A 27,067-nucleotide genomic window follows, 5' to 3' on the forward strand; every position below is an offset into this window, starting at 1 on the left:
GAGGAGGTATCTGGAATAAAGAAAGGGTGGCTCTTTTCAATCAATTGTAATTTTCCTACAATTGTATGCAAGAATTTTGCATGTTTCGTTTTTTGTTTTCCTTTGTCTTCCATTTCTTACATTTGCATCAAATGTTTTATCTGTAAGTGTTTCTGCCAGTTTTCAAGTGATTACAATTACTTCACACACTTTCATTTATTGGATACTCACCATACTGTTACTTGTTTAGGTTTAAGGAGGAGAGGTGTTAGGATGTGCATCTAATGTTTTATCTGCCAGTGTTTTTGCCAGCTTTCAAGTGTTTACAATTACTTCACTTGTACTCTGTCACCTTAGTTACCATAGAACATTCAACTGCATTATATGTAATGAGTTCTAGAAGTAAGGATATGAGAGGCAAGACTGAAGGGGACGGTTGTGGGCCTCCTGCTGGGGGTCGTCCTATGTGATCTACTGAACCTTCCCAATAAAGGTTCTCATCACATCCCTGAGAGTTTGAAGTCTTATTTCATAACATAACAGGAACCTCATCACAGGTAGCTGTATCTGGGAAAAGGAGGAGAGTAGCTGGGCACATGTAATTCTAGTTGAGTGCACGAGGCTGCCAAGGAAAATTACAGTCAAACTGAGTGAACAAGGCTGTACTTGGTCCCATGAGGCTCTGGCTGAATATATGTGGCTACACTGTGTGGGTTAGGCAGTAATCTATTTGTTTCGAGGGGATTGGGTCCTCCGACGTATTCCATATCTATGACATGTAATCACCATAGCTGTGCTGCTTCGGAAACTTTTTTCGGCGTCTGCGTCCTGCGTCGATGACGTCGATGCGCCGTCGTCGCGGACCTCGTCCGACGTCATCCGATGTGATAAGTAGGACGCACAACGCCCGTAGCCTCAGTTCCGTTTTTTCCGCGAACGTGTTGCTTCATGAATCTCGGTTAACGCCTCGACTCTTTGGAGTTCTGTTCTTCTCGGTTCTTCGAACCTGTTCGTTTTTGTGAAAATCCTTTGTGTGAAGATGTCTTCTACTTCGTCTTCGATCCCGCGTCCGGGCTTCAAGAAGTGCGGGGAGTGTGGGTCCAAGATGTCGGTGACGGACTCGCACGACGCCTGCCTCGGGGAGGCCCACGACACGGATGACTGTATCGACTGCCAGTCGCTCACGTCCAAAGCCTTACGCGAACGTAAGAAGTTGTCGGTAGGTCGGGTGTCCAAGCCCCGGAAGTCGAGGTCTGCGGGGCTTTCGACAGATGATTCGAGGGGTGACTCTCCGCGTCATCGTCGGAAGTCTCGTGGGTCTCCTTCTAGGAGTCGGTCTCGCCACTCCTCAGCCTCTTCGAGGCATTCTCGGAAGCGCCGACATCGGTCGTCTTCCAGGTCCTCTTCGGAGGACTCTGCCCGGCACGTCGCTTACCCCACCAGCCGTGCGACGCCGGAGGAATGGGCTTCCTTCGGGAAGAAAATGCTGGCAATTCTTGAGTCGCAGGGTACTAAGCCGTCCGTGCCCCCGAGTGGGGTCGGTCGTGAGAGGTCGAGAGACATCGCTCGCAAGAGTGGTCGGCACAAGTCACGGGAGAGGTCCCGTTCGGACAAGGAGACTCGTTCTCGACGTACCCGTTCCAGGTCCCGGTCCTCGACGCGTTCGAGACCGTGTGTACCTGTGAGGTCTTCGAGGAAGACATCGACGTCTGAGGCGTCGAGGGCGTCGACAGGCTTTCTCGAGGCTCCGGCTCCGAGGAAGTCGTCGAAGCTGTCGACGCTCAGGTCGTCGAAGGACACGCTCGGGGCTCCGGCTTCGAGGGCTGTGTCGACACCGCCGATGCTGGCGGCGCTGTCTGAGGCGTCGAGGGCGTCGACAGGCTTTCTCGAGGCTCCGGCTCCGAGGAAGTCGTCGAAGCCGTCGACGCTCAGGTCGTCGAAGGACACGCTCGGGGCTCCGGCTTCGAGGGCTGTGTCGACACCGCCGATGCTGGCGGCGCTGCATCTGACGTCGACGCCGATTTCCTCAACGCCGATCCTCTCGGCGCCGATGCCTGTTCTCTCGACGCCGGCGCCAATTCGATCGACGCCTTTCGTGTCGGAGGTACCCCGTGGCACGGGGGAACCCCCTAGGAAGGCTCTGGTTAAGAGCAAGCACTCTCGGGTGCCTTCTTTTCGCCACCTGGAATATATTTCAGAGGCGGATGAGGATTCTGATGGCCTGGTTCCTAGTCAGGTTCCAGATGAAATTGTCTCGGGCCATAGTCAGTTTGACGATTTGAGGCAGTCACTGCATGATGCCAGTGGACTGGACACCTCTCCGGAGGTGGAGTTTTGTAGGCCTGAGCCTGGCTCTCATGCCGATTCCTTGTACCAGCGCCTTATGGCTAGGGTTTCTGAGTACTTGGGATGGTCTGCTCCCCCAGGGGAGTTTGTGCAGGATGATCTAATGGACATCCTTGATGTTGGTCCCCCAACTGACCCGGTACTGCCGTTCCATATGGCTTTACAGAGAAGGGTGGCGGCTTGGACTGCTCCGGAGAGTCTCCCGGCGGTGGGCAGATCCTTGTCGCGAAAATACCGTCCAGCCAGTAGCGACCCCTGCTACTTGACCAGGCACCCCACTCCGGAGAGTTTGGTGGTGCAGGCAGCCACGGCCCCGGCAAAGCAGGCGTCGTACCCTACCATCCCTCCTGATAGGGACGACAAACGTTTTGATGGCTGGGCGAAGAAAGTGTTTTCTTCTGGTGGTATGGCGCTTCAGGCGGCCAACTCCATTTGTGCCTTGTCTCGTTTCACACACACTCTGTGGAACTGTGTTGCGTTAGCGGCTGAACATATTCCCGAAGGGGACGAACGGGATGGTTTCCTTGCTATGCCAGGATGGTAAGGATGCCATGTGTGAGTCCGTTCAGTCAGGTTTGGACTTAGCTGAATGCGTCAGTAGGTCATTGGCGGCGAGCACCGTGATACGCAGGTTTGCGTGGTTGCGGAAGTCGGGGTTTGCTCCTGATGTGCAGTCCCGGCTCCTCAACATGCCCTTTGACGGTGAACACCATTTTGGCAGCAAGGCTGTCGAGAGCCTTGAGAGGTTGCAGACCTCAAAAGCTGCAGCGAAGTCGTTGGGCGCTGCAGTTCGCCAACCTCCGCCTTTTCGTCCTAGGGGACAGCGGTGGAGGGGTGGTCCCTTTCGCTATTACTCGTCCTTCAGTAAAGCGAGAGGAGCTGGCAGTCAAAGAGGCCAACGCAAGGGTACCAGAGGTGGACGACACGGTACCCGTGGTGCCAAGGCTGCTCGGGCAGTTGCCTCTTTGCCCTCAGGTAACGCCGCAGCCGCTCCCACTCAGTCATGAGGCCATGTCCCATGGTTCGCCGGTTGGGGGGAAGGCTGGCGCAGCATCTTGTAGAGTGGCAAGCCATTACTTCAGATGTGTGGGTTCTGGAGATCATAACCCACGGCTACTGTCTTCCCTTTCGGCACAGGCCTCGCGACAATCCACCGGGGAACCTCTCTTTGCAGAGTCCGGATCTGCTCCTTGCGCAGGAAATTCAAGCCCTGCTGGAGAAAGGCGCCATAGAACTGGTGCCTGTAGCGGAGTGGAACAAGGGATGGTATTCCCCTTATTTTTTGATTTCGAAGAAAGACGGGGGATTGAGACCCATCATGGACTTGCGCGGTTTGAACAAACTCCTCAGGAAGGACAAGTTCAAGATGGTCACTCTCTCTCAAGTCCTCTAGGCCCTTCAGCTTCAGGACTGGTTGGTGTCACTTGACCTCAAGGATGCTTACTTCCATGTGCCGATCCATCCCAAGCACAAGAAGTACCTGAGGTTCGCGGTTGGCGACTTGCACTTTCAGTTTCGGGTCCTGCCGTTCGGATTGACCTCCACCCGAGGGTTTTCACCAAGCTCATGGTGGTGGTGGCAGCGCATCTCAGGCAAGGGGGGATTCACGTCTACCCCTACCTGGACGATTGGTTGATCAGGGGGAGCTCTCCCGAGCAAGTCCTGGATCATCTGTCCGTCACCTGCCACTCCCTTCACAGGCTGGGCTTCTCCCTCAATTTAAAGAAGTCCCATTTGACGCCAACACAGCGGCTCCAGTACATCGGAGCAGTGCTCGACACTTCCCTGGGGCAGTGTTTTCCTCCCCAGGTGAGGGCTCTTCACATTCAGCAGATGGTGTACAAGTTTCAGCATGCCCAGACGCTCCCAGAGTTCGAGTTCTTGAGGTTGCTCGGCCTCATGGCATCCTGCATTCTTCTGGTGCCAGAGGCTCGCCTGCGGATGAGATCTTTGCAGTGGGCACTCAAGACGCAATGGTCGCAGTCCTCCGGCAGGATGTCGGACCCGGTTCAGGTGCCGCCCTCGGTCGCCCGGGACCTTCTGTGGTGGGCCGTCGAAGGCAACTTGATGAAGGGGGCTCCGTTTTGGCTTCCCTGGCCGGAGGTGACGATCGTGACAGATGCATCCCTCACGGCATGGGGAGCTCATGCCAACGGGCTGACAGTCAGCGGTCGTTGGTCTCCGTCGGAGTCCAGACTCCATATCAATCTGTTGGAGCTGAGGGCCGTCAGGCTAGCCCTGAAGGCTTTTCTGCAGACTGTGCGAGGAAAGTGTGTCCTGATCCTGACGGACAACACAGTGGCCATGCACTACCTCAAGAAAAGGGGGGGGCAGGGTCACTTCCTCTGTGCAGCGAGGCGATGCAGCTCGAGTTCTGGGCCATCCAGCAGGAAGTTTCGATCTCGGCAGTTCATCTGGCCGGAGACGAAAACGTCACGGCGGACGCTCTGAGCAGGCAGAGCGCGATCTCTCACGAGTGGGAGTTGGCTCAGGAGATTCTCCTGGAGATCTTCGCCCTTTGGGGGACCCCGCAAGTGGATCTCTTCGCCTCCAGTGTCAACCGGAAGTGCGAAAGGTTTTGCTCGCAGGAATTTCCTCCAAAAGGAGCCTTAGGAGACGCGTTCGTGGTGGAGTGGTCATTCCCGCTGCTGTACGCGTTTCCTCCAGTCCCCGTCATCCCTCAAGTGCTGCGGAGGTTACGGAAGTTCGGTTCCCGGATGATCCTCATTGCTCCGGCGTGGGCTCGGAGGACGTGGTACCCGGACCTTCTCGACTTGTCCATCTGCCCTCCACGTCGTCTTCCCTACCGAGATGATCTGCTCTCACGGGAGGGGGGTCAGGTTCTCCATCCAGAGGTCAGATCCCTCAACCTTCACGCTTGGCTTCTGAAAGGTTGAGGTATAAGGATTGGGACCTCCCTGAAGACGTGATGGAGGTGTTGCTTTTGGCCCGAAGGCCAGCAACAAAGTCTCTGTACCGTTGGCGTAAGTTCTGCGACTGGTGCAGAGTTCAGAATGTGGATCCTTTTGCATGTGACATCCCCATGGTTCTGTCCTTTTTACTTTCTTTGGCCCACAGGGGCTTGCAAGTGGGTACCATTAAAGGTTACCTGGCGGCGCTGCCCATCTTTAAGCGCTCGTCTGAAGAGTGTTCTTACTTTAAAATCCCTTTAATTCACAGTTTCTGAAAGGGCTCACTAATGTGTTCCCTCCGTCACCTTTCCTGGTGCCCGGTTAGGATTTAAACCTTGTTCTTAAGTTTCTTATGGGTGCTCCGTTTGAGCCTTTACATTCTTGTCCTTTGAGGCTGTTAACTCTGAAAACTGTGTTTTTAGTTGCGGTTACTTCCGCTCGCAGAGTGAGTGAGTTACAGGCACTTTCAGTTAAGCCACCCTTCACTGTATTTCACAAGGACAGGGTTGTCCTTAGAGTTCGTCCTTCTTTTCTTCCGAAGGTAGTGACGGAATTTCATTTGGCCCAGAAGGTTGTTCTTCCAGCATTCTATCCTCCTCCGCATCCTGGTAAGGAAGAGGAGAGGCTCCATAGGCTTGATCCTAGGAGAGCTTTAAGCTTTTATGTTTCACGCATGTCCCGGGTCAGAGTGGACGATCAACTCTTTATTGGTTACGCTGGAAGGCATTTGGGGCAAGCTGTGACGAAACAGACTTTGTCTCGCTGGATTATTTGGCCATCTCGTAGTGTTACCGCTTGGCGGGTAAGGACCCACCGGCTGGTTTGCGGGCCCATTCTACCAGGGGTATGGCTGCATTTACTGCCCTGCAGAGGTGTGTTCCTATTCGCAACATCTGTGATGCAGCCACCTGGGCTTCAGTACATACATTTGTATGTCACTATTCCCTCGATTCCATCCGAGGACAGGATCTGGCCTTTGGCAAGGCGGTCCTTTGCTCTGCTATTTGATTGGCTATTCTAAATTTTGATTCTAAATTGTTTCCCTCCTCCTTGCTCTGGTACTGCTTTGGGAGTCTGTCATAGATATGGAATACGTCGGAGGACCCAATCCCCTCGAATAACAATCACTTCATATGCCAGCTAGTAAGAAGAACAAGTTACTTTCTTACCTGCTAACGTTCTTTCGATGGGATGGTCCGACGACGTATTCCATATTGCTCCCGCCCTGCCTTCCCCGCTGCAGAATTTCTTTTGCGATTGCAGCTTACGTTCCGCAAGGATTTGTGTCTGACTGGCAGTTGACTAATGACGTCGGACGTCGGAGGAGGTCCTCGACGACGGCGCATCGACGTCCTCGACGCAGGACGCAGACGCCGAAAAAAGTTTCCGAAGCAGCACAGCTGTGGTGATTACATGTCATAAATATGGAATACGTCGTCGGACCATCCCATCGAAAGAACGTTACCAGGTAAGAAAGTAACTTGTTCTTCTTACTAGCTGGCATATGAAGTGATTGTCCATGGCTTGTGATGCTGTGTCCCTGTCATGTTATGGCTTCTCTCCTCGTTCATCATTGTAACACTTTTTATCACATGAAGCAACTTTTTCTTATTTTCTGTAATTCATTTGTGTATTTTGTTTTTTTGGCAATTTTCTGACCATCACAAACATCTGACTTCCATTACACATCACCACACGGATAAGAAGCGGAGCATGAGAGCACACTCTGAGCGAGGCAAAGCACATGAGGAAACAGCAGTTCCAAGATGGCTGTTTAACACGAGGAGAAAGATGACGAAACTGAAGAGGATTGCAAGGAGGGAAGTGCCCTTGACCTTTTCAACAAGGAACCATTACTTTCATGAAACCTCGAGAATAGAAAGCGTAAGACCAGGAAACCAGGCTAAAGAATCCTGCATTGTGTGTTGGAGGTACCCGGGACCCTCCCACGTCGCTTATCAAGACGGGAAGAATCGCCTGCTGCCGCGGTACTGTTCTTTGCTCCTACAACAAAGCAGTGCCAGTGGAATCAACACAGCTGATGAGTTGTGGAGACCGATACCAGACCAGTTCGTGTTGAAGCCAAGGTTGCAAGTCGCAAAATTGTAGGGTGAGGGCTGAAGCGAACAGTGTATGAAACGCATGTGATAACGTGAGTAAAATTGAACGACAGATGAGTGATTGAACTTTGAAACCAAGATACAATACCTTTGACAGAGTGGTCCGGCACCATGTGCGTGTTCTTTCGAAGGTCTCTGGAAGGTATCCAACTTGGAGTTGATAAAGGTGAAAGAGTGGCAAAGAACTGTGCATGGAAGTTGTAATGCGGCGGGTCAAGCAAAATCCTATGCACAGTCGAAAGTCTTTGATGTTGATACTGCCAAGAAAGTTGATGACTAAGTAGATAAAGTTGGTCCGAGCCCGAACGAGGGAGATCAATTGAAAGCTTTTTGGGTTAAAGCAAGTTTGTGTTAGAGTGAATTAAATTGGTCTGAGCCCGGCGGAGGGAGACTGATTGAACTTTGTGTTAAATGGATGTGAGCCTGGCTGTGGGGGATCCGGGGTGAATCAAGAATCATCCATGAAATTGGATACATGAAAATCCTACGAGCATTGTTTAAAGGGGATCTGAGTCCGGCTGAGGAGGCTCCAAGGTGAATAGCGAATCACCTGAGGAATTGAGAATGTGTGAAATCCTAAGAGGAAAATAACTTATTTTTTGTTTTTCACATCAGGCTCTCTGAAAGAAGAGACTTTGAAAGGCAAAGAGACTTGGGCATGGAAGGCCCTGATGCTAATGTTTGAACTGTACCCTCGTGCTAGAGAAGCCAGAGACTGTGCTAAGCTTGAGTGTACCACCTTGCCCTGTGCTGAAAATGTGTGGAAGGAAGGCCCACAGCCTTAATATCCTGACATGTCATTTCTTGAACACGTCTTTCTTTTACATGACCTTGTTTCCCCACACTATTTGTATTTAGAGGTAAGGATTGGCAATAGTTTTTTTTAGTATAGGTCCTTTTGTTTTGACAAGACACCACTAGGACTGCGTTATTATTATTTGATGGTTGTAGCTTGCTCCCAAATGTAGATTTAGGATTAGTTAGGCGTTTTCTAAACCCTTTTTTGAAGTTCAATAGACACCCGTGAACTGTGGCCACTTGTGCCTGTCTTACTGTTGATACCATGCCTTGCTTACAGTACCAGCACCTATCGACCGTCACCTCTCTGAGTTATTTACCCATAACTATTACACATGCAGTCAGTGAACAACCTTGCCTTCCCACCCCCACCCCTAGCTTCACACCTGTGAGGTAAATTACACCATTTTGCTCTTAAGCAGACTTTTTTAATAATACAATTGTAGTAGTTTCTGTGGTTATTTAAGTGATGTAGCTTTATGTGAAGAAGCTATGGCCAACAGTCAAATAATTGTTTGATTGCATTTAGTTCAAAATTATGTGATGTTACTTTTAAATGATGTGGGCATTTCCGCCATTTCTGACATTCTGGTGAATTTACATAATGCAACCCCACGTTTAACGAATTTAGGATGCAAAAGCTTCCAAGACTATCTTTGCCAATGCATATCCAGCACTGCATGATAACTTCCCTTAAGCTGTTCATTAAAATGATGGAAGCTGAGAGTGCATATAGAAAGGGGCCATTTTGCCCCACTTCCAGGCCCCACTCCAAAAACCTTTTTGGCTAATGCACATACCTTTTGTACAAGTTTAAACGCTAAAACACAAATATTTTCATTACTGTTTTTCTGAAGGCGTTGGTGACCATTTAACAGACCCCTCTGTGATAAAAGCAGGAGAGAACAGGTAAGACAACGCTTATAATTATGCAAAGTTAAATGTATGTAAGTTACTGAATTACTTTAATCGTCGAAGTACATCCTCTTAGGAGGGGCCACGGAATCAATGGTGCACTTTCAAATACTGGCACACTGCCAAGCTGACATCCATTACAGCCTCCTAGCTTGTGGGGTGGTGTCTCTGGAGTAGCAAAAGGTAGGAATCATGCGCAGGTCACTCAATACTGCAGCGGAAAATACTGAACATGAATTGAAATCCACGTCTCTGTCCTGTCGGGGAAGGTAGTGATAAGAGACAATCCTCGCTTGTAAGAAAGAGGCAAAAACAGACTGCGCAGGGATTGGGCCAGGCTACAAAGAATCAAATATGGAGTTTGCAAAAGAAATAATGTAATTCCCAAAGGGAAGATCATTTTGAACATATTCCCCTAGACACCTTCTTAGTAGTCAGCATGACTGTTTTCTGTGCAAAAAAGTTTAGAATACTATAAATCCTCTAATGTACAGGAATGAGAAATTACCAAGGGAAGTGGAATAATATCCAATAAGGAATGGTATTGGGTGATAAGCAAATTATACTTATGATTTGAGCAGTGTAATCAAACCTCCATATTTGAATAGTGCATTAATTCTAGCCTACGGTCTGTGGGCCCACATGGGCGGTCTTGACCCAGCCGCCTTCTCGGAACAAAAGCAAAAGGCCTCATTCCGAGTTTGGCAGTAATTTGTTGGTAATTCCGCTGAATTACTGCCAAAATATCAAAAGAATACCTATGTTTTTTTTATTTTATGTTTTTATTTATTTTTTATGGGGGTCCCCCCAAGCCTCCCATTTTTCTACCCTTGTATCCCCATCTCCACCCATTTTAACCCCCTATCCCACTACCATATATATATATTTATTTTACATTTTCAGTATTTTTTCAGTATTTGTTACTTCGGCAAAACTTACCACTCGGATTTTTTTTCTCAGTAAAATGACTGGATACCCATATTATTGTATCGTAAACAGTTTACAGAAGGATGTTCTGGTAGTCAGTGGGGTGCAGCCATGCTTTCAAGGGTTGGAAAGGAGAGAGTGAAAGTAGACCCATTCTCTTTCTCATTTGTAAATGTTGTCCTTTTTGTTTGATATATACTGGGACTTTTTATTTTATTTGGTTAGCACATGTAACAGATGCCGATATTGTTATTTAAAAAAATAGAAATAGCAAACAAAACACTATGTTGTACATTATGTATGTCAGTGCGCATTTGCATTTATTTGATTCCACTGTTACAGATCATTTGATATGGTGTTTGGTCCAGCAAATCTAGGAGAAGATGCCATCAGAAACTTCTGTTCAAAGCACCAATGTAATAACTGCTGCAGGAAATTGAAACTTCCAGGTAGGTCTTTGCTACAAAATACTTGGCCTTGCAAAGTGTGTGGTGTAAGACTATGTAGAGGAGTCGAATGGTTAAGAAAGTTAATAACATTTAGGTAATAAATGCTCTCCTTAATACAAATGCGCCAAACTTTGTTCAATAGTATCTCCAAAATCTGATTTATTTGCGAGTGCCCTTCATGGTAACACGTGTTTCGGCAACATTAAATAGTGCCTTTCTCAAACCAGGGCTGTTAAACATGTTTACAAATTTGACATTATAATTCGTCAAGTGCACAAACCAAAATAAAACAGTAAATAATAGAGATTGAACATTGATTTCCACATTTTGCCAACATAAATATTATGCATGTCACAAGTTAGTTAATAGACAGAAAGGATAAGGGATGCGTGAAGGGGAGGATGTATAAGGTAAAGAATATGCACAGAGAAAAAGAAAAAGACAAAATGGAAACAACATAGTCAATAAGAATCATCATTTTGTTTAAGAATTATTTGAACGCTCTGCACTTTTATTTTTGAACTATTACTGATTTCTGTTGTTTATCTTACCCCGGACTGAATTTAATTATGTCATGAACACCTAGTCTTATATTCGTATGCTCTTACTTTACAACATTTGCATCCGTAATGTACGTGATAATGTCTGAATTACTCCAAAATAGTTATATGAGTGTCTCAAAGTACAATCAGTACCAATAATATGTACTCCAACTTAATATGGGCTCAGAAAACCTTCCAACACCATTTTCTCATAAGTTATACCAATGTTACCTGTTAACATGATGCAACTTAATAATATCTTTCCGTCTGTTCTCGATGTATTAAACGGGTTAAATCCCTAAAAAGAGAGAAATCTAATTATTCACTTAGTTGTATTGTTATTTCCTTGGCTGATATTGCCTGCTGTTTAGAAATGTTGTAAATAACTATAAGTGAATTGTTATGCATAAATGAATACGCTAATAAAATCCTTTTTCTATTTGAAAAAAAACCTGATACTGTTTCGACACTATGGCTAGCTTTTAGAGCATTAGTGTTGCACATTGCGTAAGGCTAATTCATCATATGCTGCCCAAAACGCTTACTTGCACTTTTCTTGTCATCCGCGCGTGATGCAGAAAAGCCGTGTGCCGCCACATACGTGCCTGTTCTCAATATACAGTGTGTAACCCATAATTAAGGCGAACAAGCTTACTGTATCGTTGGGGGCGTCTAAGCACTGAGAATCAACCAGCATCCTGGCTGCACCGGTACTTTTATGAAATCTGGGCATTCGTGTTGATGGCGGGTGTCATGGCAACAGGGTAGTCCTTCCTTGATTGCCATGACCCCGGCGGCCATCTTTTGGGCTGTCTATTATGTACCTGAATGGTAGAACGTATTTTCATACTGCACCGCCACTTTCCATTAAGCTTATACGTGTGCACATTATGATTTCTTGCTGGTAATAAATGTAAGATAAGTAGGCGTTGATCTTATATTTCTGATACCCATTTTATAATTATGCATTAAGTGATAACATTTAATTTCTAATAATCTTAGCCTTGCAACGTTGTTCGTATATCGATAATTAGGACCTAGTTATCAAAAATACATAAATATGGATGCAATGTATTAAGCACGGGCGAGATACCAGTTAGCATTGCATTTTGCATTAGATACATTTAGACAAGTACCTGTTAAGATGGTCTCATATATTACCTCACATATTTTAATGTTTGCTCCTAGCGCAATAGTGGATGATTAACTATATCGACCCTAATATTGGGTCATTCATGTGTTGTACGAATTGAATGATCTTATATCATTACAGTGGGCATATGTGTCCATTGTCCATTAGCACCTTTGCACAATAGAGTATGTTGACTTTACATTGAATCACATTGTTAATTGGAATTATCAAAAGCAATACATTTCACTGTCCATGTTCAAACCAAATTTCAATGTCTGAAACTGACAAATGAGTCTTGCTTCTGATTGTCGCAATGCTAGCTTGAGGTTTCCTCCTCTAGTGCCAAGCCTTTACTGTTCAAACCAATGAATCTGATCCCTTTTTTGTCTGCCATTTGGTGTTCTTGTTGCCAATGTACGGCTAGTGGTAGGAGTAATATTTGAGTTTACCAGAGCGAAAACATTGAGGAATATTGTCAGCCCTTCATGGAAGTTATTTGAACATTAAACAGAATATCAACTGCCGAACTAAGCATGTAGTATATGCCATGATATGTATTTGTCACAAAGTATACATCGGAAGTACGATTGGCCAACTCCGAACACGAATTCGCGAATATCTGGCAGGTATTGGCAGTCAAAATCAGAACCTACCACTAGCCGTACATTGGCAACAAAGGGCAGATAAAAAAGGGATCAGATTCATTGGTTTGAAACAGGAAAGGCTGGCACTAGAGGAGGAAACCTCGAGCTAACATTGCGACAATCAGAAGCCAGACTCATTTGTAGTTTCAGACATTGAAATTTGGTTTGAACACGGACAGTGAAATGTATTGCTTTTTATAATTCCAATTAACAATGTGATTCAATGTAAAGTCAACATACTCTATTCTGCAAAGGTGCTAATGGACAATGGACACATATGCCCACTGTAATGATATAAGATCATTCAATTCGTACAACGCATGACTGACCCGATATTAGGGTCGATATAGTTAATCATCCACTATTGCGCTAAGAGCAAACATTAAAATATGCGAGGTAATACATGAGACCATTTTAACAGGTACTTGTCTAAATGTATCTAATGCAAAATGCAATGCTAACTGGTATCTCGCCCGTGCATAATACATCACATCCATATTTATTTATTTTTGATAACTAGGTCCTAATTATCGATATACGAACAACGTTACAAGGCTAAGATTATTAAAAATTAAATGTTATCACTTAATGCATAATTATAAAATTGGTATCAGAAATATAAGATCAATGCCTACTTATCTTACATTTATTACCAGCAAGAAATCGTAATGTGCACACGTATAAGCTTAATGGAAAGTTGCAGTGCAGTATGAAAATACGTTCTACCATTCAGGTACTGTAACGCTCACCTGACTCCCACGGAGGCGCTGGCCTGGTTTGCGCTGCTGTGACCTCTTCTAAGGTGATGCGCAGGGTTCGGAAGACTGACTGGACCGGGCCCCCAAATCTGGCTTGTCTGGCTCGCAGAAGTATCCTTCTGTAGGCGAAAATAGGGAATTAACTGTCTGCGGGGTAATGCAATCGGCCTCCCACTTTCCCCTCTCACCCTCCTCGAAACCCTTCTGTGATTCCTCATAGCGTCTCACCTTAGGGTCTGGAAGGACGAGCTCTCCATCCTGCTTCTGATGCAGGGGCGCGTTGGTATCCAGTTACTTGACTGGATTTTCGGATTGGTGAGAACCAAACTTGCTTGGCTTCCAGGTAAGTTTTTTGATAAGAGGTTCCCCTTGTGTCCATGCATTAATGTACTAATTTTTTATTTTTTTTATTTATTTAAAGTGTTTATTGGTTAATTAAAACCTTATACACTACAGAAAAATATTATATCAACCAAACTCAAATACATATATTATACATACAAAAAGCATACATCATATTACTCGCTTCCAAATATAAAAAGCTGCCCCGATATAAACCTTAATCTCTCCATCATAAATAGCTGACCAAAATTGGTCAGTTTCAATCCTTTGCATGTCCTCTACAAAATGTGCATACCCTTTAAAATAACATTCCCTTAGTTTGGTGCATGAAGTTAAAATATGTCTTGCTGTCTCCACCTCTATATTACAATGCCTGCACAATCTTTCTGTACGGGGAATATTTGTTCTTGCCCCGATAATATCATTACACGGGAGAGTGTTCAGACGTAGCTGCAAGATAAATCTTCTCAGAGCTCTGCTTCCCGTGTTTAGCAGATATTGTCTTGGGATGGCAGGTTTGAGGCCTTGGAGAGCATAAACAGAGTATCTAGACTTATTATAGAGATAAGATTGATTTTCACATAGATCCCAAATAAAAGCCTTATCTTTAAGACTTTTCTTAGTACACATTCTGTTATCTTTTTCCATGCATTCATTATAGCCAAGGGCTTCTAGGAAAGACAGTACTGTTTCTTGAAGGTTAAGCATATAGGAATTCTTAAATCTGCCTTCACTTTTATTTTGTCTTATAAGGTTAAGCAGGCTTCCTTCATCCCCATCCCCTGAGATAATTCTAAAATAGAGTTTGCAACATCCGATTTTCCACAGAGTCGAGAGGGATATGAGGCCCAGTTCACATCTTATAGCTTGTATTGGTACTGAGTTAGGGAGTCCTAGGGCTGGTCTCCAGATCTTCCCTTCAAGTAAGTGTAGTTTACTCAGATATTTACTTTCTACTGTTTCCAGTGCATACAGAATACCAGGTATAATGCAGCTTTTGTATATCTCAAGTAAACCTTCAATTGAGTGGCCGCCTTTACTAGTCATATATTTCCTTATGACTTTCCATTTCTTTAGTACTTTTAGATTTACCGCCTCCTGGAAAAAATTTATACAGGGATTGCTCAGAATGGGCATCCCCAAATATGGATAGGCATCAACAACCTCCAATTTAATAGAATTTATCTGCCACCTTGAGGAAAGTTTTTTCTTTTCTAACTTTGTGGCTCCGAATACCATTACCTTAGTCTTATTAATGTTAATACTGAGGTTATTCGCTTCAGAGTAAGCTAGTAGGCCATTTAACATTCTTTGTAGCCCTATCGGAGTCTTATCCAAGAGGACGGTGTCATCTGCATACATAAGGCCACATATGGGTTTCCCCGCCACTATTGGTGGAAAGTTATTTATGGTGGTGAAGCTTTCCCACATATCTGAGACATACAAGTTATACAATATAGGCGATGTAACACATCCCTGCTTCAGTCCAGTATTCGTAGCGATCTCAGGTGATAACATCCCTCCTTTACCCAGGCATATGGAAACAGTAGTTTCCCTATACATTTCTTCCAAGAAATGCAGAATGTTGGGACAGATCTTTTTCTCTCTTAGTTTCTTCCACAAAAGCCCCCTATTAACACTGTCAAAGGCTTTCGAATAATCAATGAAACACACATATAATTTTTCCCCCTTAATGTACTAATGCTAATGTCTTTTTCCCCATAGGGGCCAGGGTACGGAATACTGGGGAACAGGCACCGACCCGAGATGAGAGGTGAAATCCTTGTAGAAATCAGGTAAGTCTTTAATGAGCGTTTTTTGGTAATGTCTTTTCATTCGCTCATTAACGCTGATGTCTCTTTTTCCCCTTAGGGGCCGTGTTCCGGAAATGCCAGGATGCGGCGCGGACCCGAAATGAAGAGGGGAATGAATCAACAGGTAAGTCTTAACATGGAGATTTAGCTTTTCTTATTCCCTTCTCTCTCTCACCTTTTGTTCTGGTCTTTTTCTCCCTAGGCGCTGGGGAGTGAGTGCGAATCCGGATGATAGCTGCTGAACATGGAGGCGCCCTGTAAAGGTGAGTGGAATGCGGTGCTGCAGCGATCGACGCGATGAGCTTTTAAATAAAAGTCTTCCTTTTCAGGATTGTCGGTGAGATGTCTCAGGGATGTGGATTTAGCAGGTAAGGACTTTTCCTTCTTCTGTTCTCTTCTTCTCTTCCTTTGCAGGTGATCCAGGATGCTGGCAGGCGAGGCAGAAGTCAGGATGCAGGAGCAGACACGGTGAGCGCTCAGCTGCTAGATACAGAACAACGCGAAGCACGTGTGGCTGTTCGGGTGGGGTTTAAATAGCCTTGGAAGAAGTTCCAGATATGTATCTTTCCTCCAATCAGGTATGTATCCTTCCCTGACCACGCCCGGATGGTAAATTAGTCCCATAGGTAAAGTAGTTCCTTTCAGGCCTCAAGGAGGCCGGGATCCTGCAGCATGGTCTGCATCATGTAAGTGCACCCAAGCACTCCCATAATGAGCCTGGCGCCTATGGCGCCAGGACTGATGTCTTTTATGAGCCTGGCGCCATGGGCGCCAGGACACTGTCCAAAGGGCCCCTATATGGGGTTGCTGGGTCCTTCCTTGGGGACTGGATGTCCGCTTTCGGGGACGCAGGGCTTGAACCGGCTCCCCGGGAGCGGGCATCATGACAGGTACATAATAGACAGCCCAAAAGATGGCCGCCGGGGTCATGGCAATCAAGGAAGGACTACCCTGTTGCCATGACGCCCACCATCAACACGAACGCAGAGATTTCATAAAAGTACCGGTGCAGCCAGGATGCTGGTTGATTCTCAGAGCTTAGACGCCCCCAACGATACGATAAGCTTTGTCGCCTTAATTATGGGTTACACACTGTATATTGAGAACACACGCGTATGTCGCGGCATACGGCCGTAACACATCGCTTTTCTGCATCACGCGAGGATGACCAGAAAAGTGCTAGTAAGCGTTTTGGGCAGCATATGATGAATTAGCCTTACGCAATGTGCAACACTAATGCTCTAAAAGCTAGCCATAGTGTCGAAACAGTATCAGGTTTCTTTTCAAATAGAAAAAGGATTTTATTAGCGTATTCATTTATGCATAACCATTCACTTATAGTTATTTACAAAATTTCTAAATGGCAGGCAATATCAGCCAAGAGCCAAGGAAATAACAATACAACAAAGTGAATAATTAGATTTCTCTATTTTTAGGGATTTAACCCGTTTAATACATCCAGAACAGACGGAAAGATATTATCAAGTTGCATCATGTTAACAGGTAACATTGGTATAACTTAGGAGAAAATGGTGTTGGAAGGTTTTTTGAGCCCATATTAAGTTGGAGTACATATTATTGGTACTGATTGTACTTTGAGACACTCATATAACTATTTTGGAGTAATTCAGACATTATCACGTACAATACGGATGCAAATGTTGTAAAGTAAGAGCATACGAATATAAGACTAGGTGTTCATGACATAATTAAATTCAGTCCGGTGTAAGATAAACAACAGAAATCAGTAGTAGTTCAAAAATAAAAGTGCAGAGCGTTCAAATAATAATTCTTAAACAAAATGATGATTCTTATTGACTATGTTGTTTCCATTTTGTCTTTTTTTTTCTCTGAGCATATTCTTTACCTTATACATCCTCCCCTTCACCCATCCCTTATCCTTTTTGTCTATTAACTAACTTGTGACAAGCTTTTTAACTGTTAAAACCAAGCTCTTTGTATGAAACGTACCTGAATGCATTCTGTTACTGTATTATGAATATCATGCCTCACCTGCAACTATGCCTGTAATTTTGTATCCATAAGACCTCTGGTCTCATGCATATCTGCTGAATTAAGAATCCAACACTTACTTGTAACAGCGCCTCGATGTCCATGGGCTGCAAGTGCGCTATACAAATGTGAATAAATAAATAAATAAAATAAATAATATTTATGTTGGCAAAATGTGGAAATCAATGTTCAATCTCTATTATTTACTGTTTTATTTTGGTTTGTGCACTTGACGAATTATAATGTCAAATTTGTAAACCTGTTTAACAGCCCTGGTTTGAGAAAGGCACTATTTAATGTTGCCGAAAAACGTGTAACCATGAAGGGCACTGGCAAATAAATCACGATTTTGGAGATACTATTGAACAAAGTTTGGCGCATTTGTATGAAGGAGAGCATTTATTACGTTTTTCACTATAGAGGTTGGAGTGTGTACCACTATCTCTTTCCAAATGCGACATTTACAATGACAAGCTAGCATATGTGAAATTAACACTAGGTCGCAGAAGGTGAAGGTTGGCGTCAATCCACTAGACTACTTGTAATAACATTTAGGAGCTCATGTTCATTGTGGCGTTACATGAATGGAAGGCGTAAAAGCCTTGAGTAATGCTTTAAAGCTTTCCATTTACGCCATACCACATTTTCATTCAACTTGCGATTGTAATTGTTTATTTCTAAAGCATGTACACACAAGTGTTTCAAGGCAGGAAGGGAACAAGGGGAATACAGTTATTCTTAGGCCTTGAAGTTTCCGAATGATCTAGCAAAAACACTAGGAAACTAAGCCTGACGGCATTACTATTAGTGCAAGTGCATGACAAGAAGGGAGGCTTTGCCATACAAATGCTCCAGCATTTGCACCGGCATGGATTTGCATGCCAGCGCAAATGCTGTAAAACCCTATGGGGTCAATAGTAAACACTGCCTGCCATGCGAGCATCCCGTGTGCACTGCAATGTAAACGGCCCCGGACGTCACATTTTTCTTCATTCGAACGGCAGGGTGCACATGGGTTCGCCGCCTTTCGCCCCGCAGTTTGGCACGCCGCTGTGCAAAGTGAGTAAATGCTAACATGCCAGGCAGATTTTACTTTTAATTATGAGTGCCGCTACCGCCGCTCACAATGGCAAGTGGCGCTCACAATTACAAATAAACGCTGCATGTCGGACATTGTTTACTTTTAATTGTGAATGCCGCTTGCCATGCTTGCATAGCAAACAGTGCTCACAATTACAAATAAATGCTGCCTGACGTGCTTGCATGTCCGTCAGGGTTTGATTGTAATTGTGAGCACCGCCTGGCATGCAAGCATGCCACGCAGCGTTTACTCACTTTGCACAGCAGGACACACCTTTTGCCCTGCACTTATGACTCCCGCCATGCAAATGATGAAAATTTGGCAACGGGGAGGTATTTACGTTGCAGTATAAAAAGAGTGACATTATGTTCATATTGACAAATTGACAATATGTTGCATTCTTATATTCATTTACCTGGCCGTCAAGGCCATTTTAAGGTTTTGCACTGATGTAGTTTAATTTGCCAGTAGCTTTTGGGTTGCATTTGATTTCTCAGACGGAAAGGCATGTAGGCTATGTGGGTCAGTAATGCTACCTCACAGACACATTAACACTAACATGACCACAGATCATTGCAACACGTCCATTCAGAAAGCAATGTGGCATTATCCTAAAGTATAGAAAGCTATACATTTGGAGGACAAAAAGGCCCACATCAACAGACTTCAGTTAAAAGGGGTATAACGTTTTTATAAAATATTGTCCATCGTTTATGTTAATGTTTTTCCTTCTGCTGATCTACATTGTTTACAGCTAGCTTTCTTTTATCTTACTTAGTTTCTCCTCCATTGAAACAGGAAATGTTGATTCACAAGAGGGGAAGTGCATTTTGCTGACCTATTTTAGCTGCAGATGCAAAGTGAAAGGTTAAACTTTATTTTCCTTTTCACCAAAATGTTTAAACATCTAGTAATCCTACTCGACCAGCAATAGTATTAGTAGTAGTACCAAACTCCTAACATGGTGACTAATAATAGTATTAGAAGGAAGTCCATAACTATCAGTACTGCTACTGGCATTAGCAGAAATGATGCTCATTCAAGCACAACCTGTTCTAGTAGTAGTCAATGGTGTTGTGCCCGCTACTGGTAGTGGTGGTACTATCACTACTGGTAGTATCACAAATGGTACTACTGGTAAGGATGCATAGAATTCTCAAGGAACTCGCAGGTGGCTCCTAAAAAAAAAAAAAGCCCTCAATGCTCCTCTGACCCAACAAGATCAGTACTGGATACCAGAAATAATACCCACTCGACTGTGGGCAAAAAGGGAAAAGGGGATCTAGACAAGAAAAGACTGCACATGAGTTCTGTAAAACAGTGACAAAGTGTGCATTCATTATCGGTTTAAGCCATAAGGTAAGTGGTTTTATATAGGGCTTTTCTGCTAATAATGTTGGCTTTTGCTACATGTGGCTCTATAACAAAAAACATGTAGGGCCTGTGCCGATTCACAGGATCTCGTCACTTCTACCCAGACCGGAGCCCTTCCCTATGAGGCTAGGGAGGTGAGGCTGTTACCCAATAGTCCCCCTAGTGGTGGTAAAAAGTGGGAGGACCTCATAGGGAGAGAATCCCTTCATGAGGAAAAGGACTCCCGTCCCGTGAAAGACCTCCCTAAACACTGGTCCCCAGAAGACAGGGGCCTATTGACTCATTCCTTCTCCCAAACTACTACTGTATGTTATTGTGAAGTCTCTACTATTGCATCTACAAAGTTAGATAGGACTGAGATGAAGGAGAACCAAAGACACATACAGAACACCCATAGAAGTGGTTATTCAAGAACTGGGACAAGATGGTTACTAGGAGGCATGAAGATAACCTCAGAGGCTTGCATAACCAATCTTGACGTTACGCTGGGCCGGGCTGAGTCGTATAAAGTAAAGACCGAGGAAGGACTAGGGACGTTTCGGGAGCATCAAGAGCCGCAAGAGAAGCTGGCGTCCGTCCTGCAGGGCCCAGAAAATGTGAACCTGCGCTGCCTGAAGTGCAAAGATACAGTTAGTCTCTAATCCAGAGGTTGAGAAGAATTACGCGAACCGGGGGGAACCAGACTAGCAGAAGCAGGAAGAATCCAGATGTGACTTGGCCCTTTCGAGCTGGACCATAAAAAACGGCGAGACCGCCACAGCAACAGCTCCGGGAGCCAACACAGACATGAAAGGCAGTAAGCAGGAAGTTGTAAGGAACGCGTACAGTGGCAACAGTGACCTGAGACCCCAGGAAGAACTGGGCGCACTACAGGTAATGGGAAATGCAGGAAAGACGGGTGGGGTCCAGGGAGCTCAGAAGAGTTAAGTATTCCTTGGGAGTGACCTCCCTCGTCACAGTATTGAGATACAAAGCTTTAAGAATCAAGTATTCCTTGGGAGTAATCTCCCTCCTCACAGTGGTGAGACACAAAGCCTCAAGAGTTGAGTATTCCTTGGGTGTAATCTCCCTCGTCACAGTAGTGATACTCAGAAAACCAAGAGCCAAGTAATCCTCAGGAGTCATCGCCCTTGTCCCAGCATGACACGTGAAACCATAAATCTCAAGAGTGCCTCAGGAGTTAACTGCCTCGTCCCAGTGGGAAACTCAGCACTTCTGAAAGATACCAAAAGAACCAAGAAATGTCAGCGAAATCTCCCCAATAGTCAAGATATTACAAGCCCTGACAAAACTACAGCAAGAGGAAGAAGATGTGATGAAGTATTAACTCGTATTTAAAAACCCATGGGAGGAATTAAAGAGACTTCTAAAGAGTTGTCCAACATACTATCAAGGGACAGTCATCAGAACTCTTCCAGATAGATCAGAAGAAGGGAGTCATTCTCCTGGTCTAATTATTCTTGGTAAATCGGACCCTATTGCAAGAGAATGCTGGCAAGTCAACCTAAGGTTGGATTGTTTTACCAGGAGAAGGGGGGTCATTATCCTGGTGGCTTGGATTAGAAGTTCACTGAGCCCTTTTCTTCTTGGTTTATTTGTTAGTGGTCGGGATAGCGTAGTAGGTTTGGACAGAGGAGGATATTTTGGTTTCTTTTGACTTACATCCTGACGAGCACCCATCCTGTGTTGAAGTAGGGAAAAAAACCTCTATGATATGGGAGAGATAGGTTTTCCTCCTTTTTTCTGAATAAGTCTATAGCCAAAATGATACCATCTTGTCAGCCTTCTTACTCCATTATGCCACAGGTCTTAGTGGGATAGAAGGAAAGGCAGATACAGAAGCCTGTCAAATTGATGAGTACAGGTGAGAAGTAGAAGTTAACCGTGTGCTGGCATATAAACGCTGTGTTCTTGGAAGTATATGCTGGTGCGGGTTAGCCGCAAGGGCAGTCCACCAGTTGCTCAAGTAGCAATGTGTTCAGTGAGGTTGTGGATAGAAGATGGAGATGGTAAAAGTTTGGTTAGTAGACTAGACCTTGTGAGTCATCTCATGGGGAGCGATGTGTATGTTTGCAAGATTTTAATAGTGTGGGGTTAGTGAAGGATAGGTGAGATGATGCAGGGCTGTGCAAATTCGAAATTACTTTTTGGAACTGACTTATGAAGACCTACTTTCGTTAGCGAGATTAAGGTCTGGCCCATCGCCATGACATATTAGAGATCAGTAACCTGGACAAGTGTCTGATGAGTGGTCCTCTGTAGTGACTCGCGTGAGTGGATGTATACGAGTTAAATTCAAAGTGGGATTTTGAATTTAGGGTTAAAGAGCCTAATTTATGAAGATATTATGTCGCTTGCAGTGCCTTTTCACTGGTGGGAGGAGGGTGTAGGAAGGTGGTGGTCTCAACGGGAGGTAAATTGAAGCATGGTAGGTCTGAGGTGGTATCATGTTGTGTAACTGTTAGTTTGTCGCTATTTCACTAGTCCAGTTAGTTGCGATGCAGAGGGTTTTTACGTGTATTATTTTCTTGATGAGGAGCTAATGGACAGTATATAATGCTGAGGTGATCACGTTGTGCATTTTGGACACACTGTAGTTTTCCTGTGAGGTATTACAGAATTTATAGAGAGACTGTCTTGGTAGGGCCAGTGATATTACAGCCCTGGCTTTGTGTGTGAGCGTTAAATAAGGATATGATGTGGTGTAAGGGACAGAGTTAAAAAAGGCAATTTTTGATAATGGCTCTCACCTGCGGTTCCCGAGTGAAGGTACTGTCCATTGTATGGATTTAATTTAATTTAATGTAACAAAAGTTTGATATTGTATATTGAACTGAAGCTTTACAATAAAATAAAAAAAATAAAAAAAACTGTCCATTGTGATTCTGAGGTGCTTTGCCATGGAGGATGGTACTGGGCATGGGGCCCATTCATCTGACCAAGGGGGATTGATGCGGTGTTAAAAAGAGCTAGACAGCAGAGCATCAGTTCTGTTTTGTCAGTGTTACATTTAGCCTCTTTGCTGTCAGCCATGTGTCCAACTCTGCAAAGCATGGATTTATGTCTCGAGTGTTTGTTGACCAATTCTTCTCAAGTTTGTAGACTATCGTGATGGGTCCTGAGTAGGAGTCGGACACAGAGGCATATTTTGATTGCTATATACTTTTATTCAAGAAAACAATTGTTGCATGAAAGCCTAACTTTCCCTATAGCTATGAGGGGATTCCCTGCCTCAACCAAAATAACTAGTGTCCAAGTCAGAATGTCCAAAAGTAAAAGTCCTATGTCCAAAACCTAAGATGACCCTCACATTCTAAACTAATCCTAAAGTGAAAAGTCGTTTGGCTGCCTGCGTTCGTACAGCTATTCTTTGCCAGTTCAACTTTTTTTTAAACGTATTTTAATGATTTTTAATCATAAGTAAAAAAAAAAAAATCACATCCCAACCCCAACTTTCAAGAAATAGAAGAAAAGAGAGGAGAAAAAAAAGGGGGGGTGAAGAAAGAGAGAACTACAACCTTGTCCACTTGTCCACAGGAAACTAATGTCTCAACGCCACTTAAGTGTGGTCTCGGGCTCCACTGTTCTGCACCTGGATCAGGCCTTATTCATCTGACGATACCTATAAATCTAGGGCACGACAGTTCCATTTGTTGCACGCCGTTCAAGGGGGCCTGTCATCAGAGGAGACAAATAGTTCCTGAGTTATTGCGTTCCAGGCTGTCATGTCGACGGAGCTTTCTCACCTCCCTGTCCGCAATGCTTCATGCCAGACTGCAGTCTCCACGATGATCCATCTCTCTAGGTCTTTCCACCACACCTCCATTTTTGGACCATCTTTGGCCCTCCAGTTCATCGCTATCCATCTCTTAGCTAGAGCCCAGGACAAGTTCATAGTCTTTTCCTTTGCTTTGTTTTTCTTTGGGGAACCATACAGACCAAGGAGACAGGCGTCAGTGGTCGAGGCTCGTCGTGTGAGCTCTTTTTTCTTTAATTGCTGCTCTATTTCCTGCCTGTAGCTACGAATTGTTGGACAGTGCCAGAACATGTGACCCATAATAGGCATTCGTCTCATTGCATTTTGGGCAGGTCTGTGCGGCAGCTCCCGGGAAGTGAGATATTTTCTCTGGAGTTAGATGTGCTGCATGTAGTATATAGAACTGTAGCTGCTTTTATCTGGCATTTCTGGATATTTTCTTCAGGTATAGTTTTGCTTTCGCCCACCCTTTGTCCATGAGTGTCCTGCCGAGTATCTTATCCCATGCTTGCTTCCCTTTGTTTCTATTTTGGGGGATTTCCTCCATTAATGTCTGATATATCCTAAACACCATGTGTCCTCCTTCTGTGACGTCATAAAGAAGGCCCAGAACTGGGTTTTCCTTTTGTCTCATCTCTAGGGTTGGCCACCTATTCTCCAGGCAATTGCTTTGCTAGTTCAACTTAATGTTCCAAAATGGTGCAAAAAGGATACAAACAAGCATTACTCCACAAGGATATGAAAGGGGTTCGCTTCCCCTAGAAGTCCACTGTTCCTTTATAACAGAGTCTCAGGATATTAAAAGGTCTTCACTTCCTTCTTTTGGTTTGCCATTGTTATCACAAAATAAATTGCTTTTCCTCTTGCTCACAAGGCTTGCTGCATCAAGATATAGCTTCTCCTCTCTTGACAACCACAAGATTCACTTCATCAGTTTATATGGTTCACAACACTAAGAGATTGCTCCTTCTCGCTCTCTAAGAACAGAACTTACTCTCTTTTGCAGACTTAACAGGGTGAAGAGATTGGTTCTCCTCTCTTTACGGAATGGCCCAAGAATGTGCAGCTTTAGTGTCTCACATAACAGTGGGGCACTCTCCTGCTAGGTTTTACTTGAGCATCACAATTCTCCAAAACAACACACCTGGTACACTCTCCTGCCAGGTTTATTTCAAACATCTCAGTACATAGGTCTCCAAACAATGCACCTGGTATATGCTCGTGACAGGTATTACTCAAGTTAACTTGTATTATACTGTCCATTCTTGTATTCTCTTCACATGCCTGATATATTCTCCTGTCAGGACTTTGCCAAACTTCATAGAGCTCTCCCTTCCAATAATATTGGGTTATTGCCCCTCTCCTGTTGGCTGTTGTCAATGTTTGTTCTTGTTCACTACTTCCCGGTATTCCCTGGTTTTGCCAATTTCTTGCTTGCGACACAATTATAGCTTGCTTAAATGTTCCAGCTCCCTTGTTCAGGTTCTCTGAACAGAGCCCTCGCTTCTCGATCGCTGTGCAGTTCACACAGCAAATCACCTCAGTGTCCCCCTTTGCTTGCTTGGACTCACGAGTAGTTTCTGGCTGCTTTGTTGTCCACCGCGAGTGGCGTTTGCTGAAGCGGTCTTCGTTCTCATCGTGTCGGCGTCTCCTGCACTCCCTGGTCTTCTCACCACTCTGGCATTCACATTCGGAGCTTCTACTGCTCTGTGTATTGTAACAGCGGTCCTCCCAGTCTCGAGTCACTCCTGCCAACCTCTTCCAGACCTCTCTGCTCTGCTGCATGCCATGGCCCGTCTGCTTCCTGAACCGCATCGGGAGAGGAGAGTCTCAGTCTTGCTGTAGCTTGTGGGTCCCCTGGTAAGATCGACCCCTGGTAAGGTTGATAGCGCGCATCACATGCTGCTGGTTGTTGTTAATCTGCATTGCTTTTTTCCTCTTCCTCGTCCCAGTGGATTGATGGGAATCAAAATGTATTTGCCCATGGCTTTCAATATTTGCTACTGCACAGTATGCCATACAGGTTTGAGATGTATATCGAGCCCTTTGGGGCAGGGTGGGGGTTTATTATGTGTTTTCCATGGTGAACCGCCTCCACTCTCCCAAGGTTGGTCGCACTCCCTTACCCACCATGTGGCCCTCCCACAAATAGTCACCCCAGGGTTGGAGTTAAGTAGCTTCTGCCCTTCCCTGGCCACATGCTTCGTAAGATTTGTCACACATTCACTCTCTAGGTTAACATGCTGCTTACTGATAAAAGGGAACCATTGTATGAAAAGCATAAAACTGGCAAAGAAATAATACTTTATGGATAGAAAAAGTAATGCAGAAAAGTCAATGAAAGCACTTTTTCAAATGCGCTCAAGTTCCACCAGTCACATACTATTTTCACTTTCCAATATAAAAAACGGAAACATTTGGAATTGAATCTCTTTGATGCACCGAGAACAAACAGATTCACTCTATATTGAGCCTGCCAAGGAATGTTCGTTTTTCTTACTATTATAAGGCTATCCCCCATCAAGCCAGGCAAATACAATTGTGAAAATTCTCCATCACAGATATTTGTAAATAATCTGAATTGTTTACTGACTCCATGATGAACATGGTCAATGGGACATTCAAGAAAAAACATTTCAAGATTGTTTACGCAATATTGGGTTACCCGCACCCACCTTTTTCTTAAAAAGCAGATTACCCTAAAAATCAAGAAAACTGCAAGATGTTATTGAATACATAAGAGAAGTACAGATTACTTACCTGTGTTAATGTGCTTTACTCTGGATGTTCCTCCCACTGATTCCTCCTCTTTGATATATCCATATCCTGCTTTGCAGTCTCAGGAAGGTTTTCGACAGCAGAGGGGGCTGTGCGGCATCAAGTCAATGCCCCTCTACGGTTACCATTCCTACATCTGGACGTGATGTCGAAAGTATAAATAGCATACACTGCGCCCGTTGCCTCAATTTTTAGATTTTCCCTCTATGCACATACGACATGACAATTATATAATCCACATTGGCGTTGAAAGAGAGAAGTATATTTAAAAAATGCACCCACAGTCAGAGGGGTAGGCTGAGGCCAATGAGGAATCTGTGAGAGGAACATCCAGTAGAAAGTAAATTACCTGGGGTAAGTAATTTGTTCTTCTAATGGATTGTATC

At 44.6% G+C, this 27,067-nt stretch overlaps 1 protein-coding gene across 1 annotated transcript in view; it reads left to right on the forward strand.

Moving 5' to 3' along the window:
* The window catches only part of LOC138504450 (transient receptor potential cation channel subfamily M member 7-like), a 1,624,316-nt gene that overhangs the window by 1,587,924 nt on the left and 9,325 nt on the right, over positions 1 to 27,067 (forward strand). The window contains exons 37-38 of the mRNA XM_069624957.1: positions 9,013 to 9,064; positions 10,340 to 10,446. Of these exons, the coding sequence (XP_069481058.1) occupies positions 9,013 to 9,064; positions 10,340 to 10,446 (159 nt within the window). The remainder of the gene's footprint in view (positions 1 to 9,012; positions 9,065 to 10,339; positions 10,447 to 27,067) is intronic.

This window comes from Ambystoma mexicanum, chromosome 11, assembly GCF_040938575.1.
Source record: "Ambystoma mexicanum isolate Mex_15411 chromosome 11, UKY_AmexF1_1, whole genome shotgun sequence".
NCBI lineage: Eukaryota > Metazoa > Chordata > Amphibia > Caudata > Ambystomatidae > Ambystoma > Ambystoma mexicanum.